This window comes from Alligator sinensis, unplaced genomic scaffold (genome assembly GCF_000455745.1).
Source record: "Alligator sinensis unplaced genomic scaffold, ASM45574v1 scaffold470_1, whole genome shotgun sequence".
Taxonomy (NCBI): Eukaryota; Metazoa; Chordata; order Crocodylia; family Alligatoridae; genus Alligator; species Alligator sinensis.
The window spans coordinates 106,953-119,238 of record NW_005842487.1 but is presented as its reverse complement, the minus strand read 5'-3'; the positions used below and the strand labels follow the sequence as shown (position 1 = coordinate 119,238).

Genomic DNA, 12,286 nt, shown 5'->3' with positions numbered 1-12,286 from the left:
TTTCCCTTTCCCTTCCTAAACCCCTTTTCTTGGCCCCATGAATGCTGGGTTCCCTTCTGTATCAATGACACATCAAGATATAAAATGGCACCAAATTAAGTAACGCATTAGTGATTTTGATATATTGTTTTAATTCCTCATTTAGACTCCCGGTGAGCCACTTCAAGCACTTTAGTGCTTTTTGTATTCTACTTGCCTGTTTTGATTAGTACTGAGACGGTTTCAAAATTAGTCAAGTTGGTAGATATGGCAAATTTTGCCAGCTTCCCCACAGAGTCAAAAATGTGGGGGTAATTGTACACAAATGTCATACTTTTGCAACAGTGTTACATTTTGGCGGGTTCCCAAAGGAAAACAAAATCTCTTTATAGCCTTTGGAATTTTTAGTTTTGTTTTCCTTATTTTTACTGGTTTTCTGAGACATGCAAGACATGCTTTAGCAAGAAGGAAATTGCTATATTTTATTTCCCTGATATAAAATTAGCAAATGTTCACTGAGAAACAAGTTCAGTGATTTTTGTGTGTTTGGGGTTTCTTTCTTTTTTGGTACCCATGAATGGTGCCTCAGAAGTTGTTAGGGGGCTAAGATAGCCTGGATCCTCAGTAGTGGTGAGGGAGCAGCTTCTATTTATTGCAAAGAGAGTTAGGTCCCTCTGTTCACAGAAAAAGAACTTCATGGCTGAAAGGAATACATGATGCAGAGTTAACTGCATATCTTTTTTGCCAACCTTGTAGGTAGCTGAGGAATTAAACCAAGAATCAAAAATCCCGTGTATGAAAATCCCCAGTCAGTGCCAGCCTTTACTGTTAGAACATAAAAATGCCATTTCCTGGGTCAAAGTATTTTGCCCAGTCTCCTGTGCCACACAGTGGCAGAGAGCAAATGCTGCAAGGGAGTGTGAACAGGGCAGAACCAAGGTTTATTCTACTGTTCCTCTTTTACTTGCAGACTTCAGCATTTAAACTAGGTACAAGCAGTCAGAAAGCCCTTAGGCTGAATTGATTCAGTCTTTGCAGGTTAGTTTAAACTGCACAGATTAAATTTAAACAGAAGTGAACAGACATTTATCTTTGATTCAGGAAATGCAATCAGTGACCATATGCGCAGTGGCTCAGGCCAGAAGCCAGGGGGTGCTAGAGCATGGCTCTTTGGCTGTGTGCTCACTTTCTCTTCCTGCTACCCCCGAGGACTCTGGGATTTGCAATCCAGAATTACAGCAGCAGGACTCTGCAGGATTGCTTATCACTTCCTCTTCCTGCTTCCAGGTACCTCTGAGATTTGTAGTCCACAGTTGCAGCCAGCAGTGAGTTTGAGCAGGGGAAGGGGTGTTTAACCCTCTTTCCTGACCCCAGCCAGGGTTTGCCTGTGGGGGGGCAGTCCTCCCCTGCAAACTGGACTGCATCCCCAGCTGGGCTTTTGCCCCACTGCCCCCACACCTCCTGGTCAGCCAGCCCTTACTGCTCCAGCTAGAGAGCAGAGGGGCAGGACCAGCCCTGCTGTCTGAAGCCAACAGCACAGCACAGCCTAGGGCTGGACAGCATGCTGGGATTCTGGGGGGGCTCTGATTTAACTTGAACCAGCAAGGGGTCTGGGACAGAAATTTCATAAACCAGTTTAGCCCAAATCAGTTAAGTCTGATACTACATTCAGCCAGGTTTATCTTAAACCAGTTTCAGCCATTTTCACTGGTTTATATGCACTGGACTTATGTTCTGTTACAGGTATAAACCAGTTTCTGACCACTTAAACTGGTTTATGTGTAACTTCTCTCCCTAACCCTAAAGTGTAAAGGTTCAAAAGCATCTAAGTTTCACAAGCATTCACACCATTTGCCTTCTTGAATGATTTACAAAGGGAAAAATTGAGTTAAGATCATTTTAAATTTTTCCCTCTCCCTAGGAAAAAGTGAGGGGAAAAAAGAAAATAACAGGAACAAAACAAAACAAAACAAAACAAAACACAGTCTTCTCAATTTTTACTGATTTTTTTTTTCCCACTATAAAAGATTGGGTAAAGTAAACAAAGATGGATCTCCCATATCTCCTAAAACTGAAAGGAAAAACATTATTACTGTTTTAGTTTTCAAAATCTATGCCAGAAGACCGACCCACATTTTGCTTAAAATGCTTCATTTTAATAAAAAATGAAAGTTGGATACTTCTTTTCCCCAAAGAAAATTTTAATTTTTAATGAAATTTCATTTTTTGGCAAGAACATTTCTCAACTTGTTTTGACTGACACTAATGTCATTGTTTGGTAAAACTGGATGCATCAGGACTCTTGTCTGTGGGTTGTGAGAGGCAGTCAAGAATGAGGAGTCAAGTGGGCAGAAGTCCAATAAGGATGAGGAGAAAACAGAGGGAAACTGGAGGCAGGAGTATGAATAGGCAGTATGGAGGGAACCACTAACTTGAAACAAGACTGAGATAGCCTAGGCCTAGGGGCTAGCATAGAAACTGGTCAAAGACAGGTGTGTTTTCAGGGTCTGAAATCAGCAACTGGACAAAAAACATGGATTTTGTCAAGGTAAGAAATGTCAATATATGGTGTAGAGACTTTATGAGTCACTACACTGCCATCTACTGTTTATTGATTGTACGACTAGTTACAGGTAGAATTGGCTGAAACTATTTGGCACAATTGGGTGGTTTTGGTCAAAAACTGAGTTGATTTCTGACAAATTTCCAGTTGACTTTAAAAAAAGTTTTATTTTGTTTTGGGATAATTTTGTAGTGGTATCTGTTATTTGTATTAAAACCATTATCCAGGTGATTATCTACAGAGCTATCCTTCCCAATAACTTTTTGCACAGTAAAAAATGTAAATGGTCATAAAGATGTTTGACTAAAGATTTCACTTTAGGTCTGAGAAACAAGTATAGTACCTCCTGGAAGTATTGCTCTGATAAGGGCAGCTACACCATGACCACTGAAAAGGGTGAAGTGTCTTTTGTGCTCTGCACTTGGACAGCATCCTGGGTGCTGCATTAGGTTTGCCTGGAGCTCCTAGGAAAACCTTCTGCTGTCATTAGCCTCTATTGTCCTTGCACATGAGCACAAGGATCATGCTATGTGCAGTCTGGGCACAGTTTCCCAAAATGGGCCAGGTCACTTGCACTTTTCTTTCTTTCTGTGCTCCAACAGAGAACTGAGCTCAACCTTGTCAGCCGTTTTCAAGCAGGAATCTATCTAGTGTATTATAGTAGTAGCCTCAGTGGTGTTTGCAGGGGATAGCTGTAGCTTTTCAATAGACCTTAAAAATTACCTGTCTTCAAATTTTTTTTTTGCCAAATTCATTTATTTTACTAGTACAATGGAAATGTCTGGACCTAATTAGCCCAGCGCTGCTCATCCTTTGGAATAGATACCCACTCAGAGCATGCAACCCCTTTCTATTTCAAAGAACTAGGTGGAGCGTAAGTTAAATTCATCTGGGTTTTTCCTCCCTGCTACATATTATGTGCCAAGGTTATTTCTGCTTCTTAAATCCTGATTACATCAGCTCAATATTGATGTACTGGCCTTAATTGTAATGATTTGTTGTACTCTTCAAGTGGCATCCACCAGCTGGTGGATTAAACCACCTGCCAAATCGATGTGTGTTGAATTGTATGACTCCCCCTTTTACCTACGGCAGATGATAATATATGGAGCACATATGGGGTCAGTATGAGGAGCTTCAGTATGAGGAACTGCCCTACGTCTGGCTCAGTCATTTACATTTAGCCAAACTGGATGTAAAATGCTACTCCATTCTGCTTTCATAGAAATGTCTCAATACTTTGATATACAGTTACAAACACTTTGCATTGATTTGTATAACAACTCAAAGCCCAAGCCAGTGAGGCAATGAAGAAGTAGACATAAGCAGACTTTATACTGAAAAAAACTATTGAGCAAAAATGGCACCTTCTGCTCTAGCATATTTGCTTCCAGTAAGTTCAGTTCAGGTTTTCCTACCATTCACTCTGGAGAGATGAGAACATTTGTGTAGAAGGGTGAACTGGATTTTATTTTATCTCATGCATGGGCTGCAAAATACCACCGCAGTTCCAACTGCAGAATTTGCATTATTGTGAAAGGTGATGCGTGAAAAACATAGGAAAAAATCCCTCAAAACTTGATTTTCAGATTATTAGATAAATGTGGATGTAGGGGCTGTGAAACATCATCTTTCAACTTGTAAATTGGAACATTTGATCTGGAAATTGTGTGAGGTTGAAGAGAGTTTTGACATTGAACCGACGAGCCAGGATTTCATCCAATACATCCAATGTATGTATCCATCCATGTACATACATATATTACAATGTCCATTCAGAGTACCCTGTAACGGCCCTTTTTACAATATTCCTTTTTCTCAGAAAAGCAACACAGTTACCAAGTTGAATGCTGTCAGTTTTAGATATTGGTTTGGTTGGTCGGTCCTTTGTTTGCATTCCTTACAAATAAATGAAGGCACTCACTTCAGGTGCAAGCTTTATTTTTTGAGGGTATGTTTTTTATTTTACCTGGAAGTTCAGTTGGGATGACGGAAACACAAAGGAAGCCTAGGGGCTATCCCTGTAGTCATGTGCTTAACTGGTGAGTCATTTTGAATTCTAGTTCCCCTATCTCCTAGCTATGTGTTTTTAATAGCTATGCACCATGTCACTCGCTTTATATTTTCATCTTCTATGAGCAAGCAATTGCTGCCATGACTAAGAAGATCAGATTTTTTCCTTCATAAAAATGCAGTGAAAAAAATTTTACCGAGGTCACAGCCATGACATTTACTGGTCTTTGAAATCTGATGTTTGATCATGAATATATGTTAGATATGCGAGTAAAGGGATTTTGGGAACCTCAGGGGGCTCTACACAGCACACTGAAACTTCGATTCTTCCTGGAGAAGACTGGGGGTGTGCTTTGTAGATGCTGAAAGAGGCAGAGGGTTGGGAAGCCAGTCAAATACCTGTAGACTGTAGAACCACTTTCATTCATACTGAGGCTTCATTTCATTTTACTTAAAAGTCTGATTAATTAAATTAGGAAGCTTCCAGCCTTGCGGGAAGGATTTTAAACTCAAATGAAAACACTGTACATAACTTGAGCTTTATGTTCATGTTCTTCCTACAGATCAAAGAGGATATTTTTAGGTCACTTGAGAGTTTCTGCCAAATGAGGTCTCCGAGCACAAACAACCAACTGGCTTCTCGTTAAGGTTAGGAGTTATATATATAATTTATATTTTTTTCTGTCTTGTTGTCCCTGGTTAGAAACATGTCAAATTTGCTAGCCTTAGCAGTGCAAACATCTAGAGCTGTCAGTTCAGAGATGATACCTTTTATTAGACTAACTGAGAATTCACCAAAAAAATTTGCCTTAGAAGTATATTTAAATGAATGTCTGTCTTTTTCCTTTACAGGTAATGCTTCTGCTGCAGAAGAGCACCTCGTATGTGAAGTAAATGGGATAAAATTCTAATACATGGCATATTATATCTATTCTGTTACAAACTACATAACACTTCCCTTCTTTCTCAAAAAAAAATCCCATGCTATATTTACAAAGTTTACTTCATAAACCCAAAACAAATCTATAACTCACCACAAGGCAAGGAATGTTCTATTTATTCCATGATTCATAGCTGTTAGCAGGATTTTTACAATTTGTTCACAATAGAAAATAATTGAGCCAAAAAGGTTAAACGTAATTTTTAAAAAAAGATTTAGTACTGTTTGCTATTCACTACAAACATGTGAATTTGTTTTGAAACGGAATCATCTACAAATGAAGTAATCATAAAGATACTTGATGTTGTGCGGCACCATTGGGCTACCACGCTGATACTTGGGCAAGCTCTCTTCTCACGGCCAATGAGACTACTACAAGATTTATTTTAAAAACTGATTCTTCATTAGTCTAACTGCTTGACAGATGTAATATATGTACATTGCAGAATGAACGCATTTCCATGCTTTAGTTTATTGTAAGACCCGCAGCATTTGTGGTGACAGAACAAGAGAAGATAAGTGAAATCATTTTAATATAATATCAGTGAACAACAACCCATAGAAGAAAGAAAATAGTTCTTGAAAGTTCTGCATATGTATATATTGCATTGAATAGCTTTACAGACAAATTTACATCAAGTACATAATATATTTTAAAACACTAATTTGTAGAGGACAACAAATTAATTTTTTTCTTTTGTACAGAAATGGTGGTGTGATTTTTTTTGGGGTGATATTTTGATTTCTTTAGGAGGAGTACTCATACTCTTCAGCACTGCGGCGTCCAAAATCCATCCAGCCCATGTAGTCTCTGTCGTTTATCCTGTGTGTTGGGTCAATGCTCTGTACCCTGTTTCCCATAATTGAGATCCTTCCAGTAGGGCCTAATGGATTAGAGGTGAAGGGCAAAGAATGAGTCAGCTTAATTTTAGGATTAACTTGGTTACCAACTTGATTTTTGCATTTGTCACAGGTTTGTGTGTACAATGGGTTGAGTAGTCTTATTTATACCAACTTTATCTATACTCTGCAGTAAATTCTTAGATAATAATCTAAACATTGGGGCAATGTCTTTAGAATTATTTGCTTTTATACAAAATGAAAAATCACAACAACTGAAGGTTTGCTGAAATTGTGCATTTTATGGTTCTTGTTTGACTGTGACTGTGCAGCTTTCCCTCAGGCATTACTTTCCTGTTATGAAGTCTGCACTTGTAGATTAACTGTTTGGGGGTCTTTTCTGCAACTTTACTTGATATGTTTCTGTCTTCGCTTCTGGCTGTTGAGAAGGAGACTGGCTAGTAGGGGTGGAGGATGGGGTGTTGAAAAAAGACTGATACCTCCAGCTCATTTGTTTAGTGGGCTTTACACCAGTGGTTCTCAACCTTTGATACCTTATGTACCCCATGCTGATCAACGCAGCAAAAGGGAAACCGGAAGTCCCACTGTGGCACTCCCAGTTTCACTGCTGCAAGCTAAGTCCCACTTTTTCCAATGCGGCCCGGGGCAAAGCATCCTGCATGGGGCCTCCCTCCCTATCCCCTGGCGCACTGATGTTGGGGAGTGAAAGCCCTGGTACACCGGACACGGTGGGAGGGGCGGTGGCTGGAGCTTCCGGCCTGAGAAGGCAAACACCAAAATGCAGCACCCACATATCCCCTGCCTGTGTCTCACGTACCCCCAGGGGTATGCATACCATGGGTTGAGAAACACTGCTATACACCATCTACAACATCTCCCTTTTGTTTGTGAGGCATTGTGGAGAATATTCTGGTAATGAGCTAATTTTCTTTGAGAGCAGGCTCATGTCTGAGAGACGGATTTCATGATGATTCCTTAGGGTTGCTTGAAGCGTTACAAGTTGAACTAAACATGAGTAGACATATCTTTAATATGAGTGGGATGGAGTTAAAGCACATGAGTTTGGCAGAAGAGCTAGGAACACATTTGAATGTGAGAACAGTCTGGCCAGAAGTTATAGACAGAGCTATATGTTTGGAAAACTATCAATTCTAGTACTTTTTGAGGGAGGTACTTAGCTGTGTTAGCCTGAAATGAGGAAAAAGGCAGGACAGGGCGATACCTTAGAGAAGTGATTCTTAACCAGGGTGCCACAGTACCCCACGATCCTTTCAAAGGTGCTTACAGGTGTCATGCAATATTAGCACTGTTAGGTTTGCAAACACGATTCACAAGATAAACTCAGAGATTTCAAATAGGAATTTATAGTGTTAAAAACATTCTGATCTGTTGTGGTCTTTCTGAGTTCTTTGTAACAGAAGAATTGCTTTATTATTTTTCTGTAGCCAAGAAGAAGTGAAAACCAAGAGCTGGCATTTTCTGAGGGGTGCAATGAGACTAATGAGTAGTGCCTTGAATCTCAAAAGATTGAGAACCACTTCCTTAGAGACTACTTTGCCATAGCATCTGATGAAGCTGGCTATTGCCTAAGAAAGCATATGCATTTCTGAATGAGTTAGTTTCTAAGGGTTAGTCTCCACAGGCTCGATTAAATCAAGTCTGCAGGAGCACAGAAATAGACATGCATCAGCAGACTCTGTCATCATGTGTATGAGCGCCCCTGCACCAAAAAATGGTGGTGGGGCACTTCGAATTAAAGCTTGTTCAATAAGCTTTAGTTCAAAGCTCCCTGCTGCCATTTTTCAGTATGGGGGATGCCAATATATGATGTGTGGGTGGTTAATTAAAAATACTCATTAAGGCACCCCCCATGCCTCCCCAAGCACATGTAAAAATGCCCCACAGTTCTGAATGAGTTAGTCCCTGCCCTGCTTTCTCTCTTGCTTTTGAGAAACTTTTGCTGACTCAGTGTCTTGGTTCTGAACCTTTGCTGGCCCATCAGCAACAGTTTAAGCATTTGCTGTAGGCACCCCCATGCTGGGTTGTTCCCACCAACCTCAGCTTTGTCTTTTCTAATTTACTATACATACAGCCAACATAGAAGAGCCTCAGGGGAACCATATTGCTCACAAACCGTGGGTTTGGGGACAACTGATCTCAAGTGTCTCCATAGCTCTCAACATTATACAGTGTTAAACTAGACTGCTGATCCCTGCTGTTGTCATAAAGGCAAAGATATCTTTAGGGTGGCAACATAATTAAAGTAATGGGATGCTAAAGCCAACATTTTCTGTAATAAATGAAAACCCTGTACTTTAAAAAGGAAGAGTCTTTTTCTGTCTCAATAGCACCATGTAATTAGCAATGAAAGAACTGTAGAATATCAATTCAACTTGCATTTATCCAAACACATGTAAATTTACATTTCTGTGGCTACATTTTAAAACCAAGTGCAGTAACATTGTAATTATGAAAATGAGTTTAAACCTGTTACCATTGAGGTCTATGTCAAATTTCCCATTAACTTCAGTGGGAACAGGACCAGACCCATGTTGTTAATGCTTAATTGGAACAAGTCTGGCAGTCTTTAAATGTATAAAAATTAAAAAAAAAATCCCAATCTGCTTTCCTGCTTATGGGGTTTTATATTTTAAAGGAGCACCTATCGCCTCTCTGCTTTTATAATTGGGTAGTTTTCTTCGCAGATGCAAATGAGTCATTTAAAAAAAACAAAAAAACCCAAAAACCTTAAATCACTTTGCCAATGATTGCAGAAGGTAGGAGAGTAAATATAAACTGAAATAAAAAACCCAGCAGATCTTAGTCATTTACTTGGACCAAAATGTCAAACATTTAACCACATAAGAGTGTGTTTGATTAATGTTAGAAGCCACGAAATTCACACATTTAATTCAAAGTATGTAATTATGGAGTGATGAGAATGGTTTCTTGGCACAGCAGAATAGCTGGAAACCATGTCTTAGATCAGGGACTACTTAAGAAACTTCTGAGCTTGCAGATCAATGATCCAGTGGGCACTAATGGTTCCTCTGGACTAATTATGGTCTGCCTTGGAAAATGCTCCTTTGAGAATTTTAAATTTTTGCATCACTGACTTGATGGCCACAGTGTGTTTCATCCACCCAACTGCCAGATGCATGCTAAAAAGGCTTTAGGATTATTTAATTGAATGGCCTGGTGGTTTTGTTTAGTCAACTGAATTTCTTAACATCAAAATAGCGGTCATTTTAGTTACCTTTCTCCAGATTCCTGAAGCATGATGAAGTATATACACTTATGAAACAAATGAACCTCAAACGTTCCAGCTTTCAAACTGTGGTCATTTTTGGAAAGAAGCTAGCTCCTAACTCGACCCTCTTAAGAGAACTCCCCCCCGCACTGTTCTAGCTGTAAATAGTGACCTTCCACATAAACCATAACAACAAATATCCATATTAACCACTCATAGCAATGAAAAGTATTCAATCTATATACAGCTAAATTGATAGAGTTTTCTAACCATTTAGTCTGAAAATGACTGATGTACTGCAGGAGAGGTATCTCTAGAGCCTTATTATATTGATCAGAACCTTCATTTTACCATTTTTATGTAATTTAAAAGCAACACGGTCTTGTAAGATGAGGAAGTCGCACCTTTCTGAGCAATGCAAAAGTATGAGAGGCAAAGAGAATTCTGCCATCCTAAACAGACCCAAAAGGTACAGGTTTATGTAAGAGGGGGAGAACATGACTGGTATTGGGCTTGAAAGGGAAGTAAACTGGAGATCATTGGGTGAGTCTACATATGCCATTAACATGCAGCAATAAACTGCAGAGCTTATGCTCTCGGGAGCTTCCCAGAGCAATAAAGTGCGGAGCAATGATTTACACATGTGCCTGGACTACAGCACATTGAGCCAGGTTGCAGCTTCCCTGGTTGGCAGGGGACCTGGGAGGGTGGGGGTCACCTTGCCAGTCTGGGGCTGCTCTGACCAGGCTCAATGGGTTGCAGAGGGGCTGGTTGGGACACGAGCGTGCTTCAGTGTGAGACTAGCTGTCAGGTAGCCCCCGGAGTGAAGCACCCTCATGCCCTAGCCAGTGCAATCAGCATCTACATATGCACTGCAGTGTATGAAGAACTCTGCAGCAGAGTAGGACTGGTATGCGCTGCTGTGCATGAAAAAAATAAAAGAACAACCCCCCCCCCCCCCCCCCCCCAAAAAAAAAAACCAAAAACAAAAAAACCACAACCCCAAACAACAACCAAAAAACAAAAAAACTGAAGAGGGCTGCTCATATAGACACAGAGATGTTTACTATAATTAGTTAGCTGCACAATACGTGTCTCATGTAGGCACGCCCATTCTGTGCTTTTCATCAGACCCAACCATACAAAGGTTTTTATATATATATTTTGGTTTGTCACTCCAAATCCTAGATTTTCTCCTTGTACAGGTTCTTTTACGAGTCAGGGTCCAAGTACCTGTCAGTAATATTCTAGAATTAAGCATAACCTTTATAGGGTCAGATGCCTATGGTAATTTTTAAAGAACAGTAACACGCATCTAAAAAAAGAAAACTGAACTATACAACTACATAGGCTGTTTTCTATCACATGATATTTAGGATAAATAAAGCCTAAAGCCAAAAGGTTTGTCACTCTGGCTGGTTTAGATAGTTGGAAATGTTAACCAGGTATTTTGGGTAATGCCCAAGCTGATCGGTTTCTTTTTTGGGGTTGGGGGTAAGTTTTTTGTTGTTTTTTTAAAGCATATTTTTAACTGTTTTGAGGGTGTAATAAATCTAGTAAATAAATATCTGAACTGGAATAAATAAATTGGCTTCCAGATAAGATTTTCAGGAAATAGAGCAAAACTCTTCAAATGGGAGAGAGGCTGAGGTGGTACTCTGCAGAATTCCAGTAAGAAACATTTTGCTTATTCATAAAAACCTATATAATTGGGTCACTAATCTTTTGCATGTAACATCAAATCTCTCTTGTCATATTGCATTGGTTGTTAAACTGAGCTCTGAATGGACACAATTAGAATTGGCATCACTAGGTTCTGGGGAAATTTCTTCTGAGCACACTTAAGTGTTTTTGGTTTTTTTCAAACACTTTTTTTCCCCCCATTATTACATAACAAAGATGTGTATGTAAGTAAAAATGTGCATGTATGGGTATACATGCAGTGCATGTGCACCCATGTAAGTGTGTGCATGAACCATTCATTAGACAAATATAGATGCTGTGTGATGCACAGTGCAGGGCACACATTATATCCAGTACCTTTCTATGCCTATAAAGATATACTGTATATAATGCATGCAGTGTCTCTTAGTTGTAGATCCCTATTAGGAGTAAGGATGAAATTTAAAGTTAAATTTGGAGGCCAGCACAGTAAATCCCACAATGAAAATATTTGGAGGGGAGAAGTCAGGAGCGAAGTGGAACCCTGTTGCATGGCACAGACTTAGGTTTTGTCAGCCCTACCCAACACAATGTGGAGTGCAATGGCAGTAGTTACTATTGTGGTCAAAGGTGACCAACCTGCAGCACAAGTGTATATGGCATCCAGCACATCAGGCAGGGAACAGGCAGCACAACAGCCAATAGGACAGAAAGCAGAGCAGGAGATCAGGCAGGGAACACATGGCACGTAGTAGAAAGCATAGGAGATTGGGCAGAGAGTACAGAATAAGGAGCAGAAAGTAGAGCAACAGATTACTCAGAGGAAGGGGATTGGCATGGCACCCAGGGAGGGCATAGGCTAATTCTGGTATGCCTGCCAAAAAGGTTATCCCCCACCCATTTAGGATGAAACTCACATCACTAAGGTCATGAATAGAACATCCACTGTGTAACAGCATTTACTGTACCCCTCCTGGGCTCCTGACATCTACCCTCTTCACTTCTGAGATATCCTCTT

General features: G+C 40.0%; 1 protein-coding gene across 1 annotated transcript in view; it reads right to left on the bottom strand.

Moving 5' to 3' along the window:
- Nucleotides 1–6,209: 6,209 nt before the first annotated feature.
- The window catches only part of CCK (cholecystokinin), a 9,396-nt gene continuing 3,319 nt past the window's right edge, over nt 6,210–12,286 (bottom strand). Inside the window, exon 3 of the mRNA XM_006031229.3 lies at nt 6,210–6,379. Coding sequence (XP_006031291.1) covers nt 6,243–6,379 — 137 coding nt within the window. The 3' untranslated portion in view covers nt 6,210–6,242. The remainder of the gene's footprint in view (nt 6,380–12,286) is intronic.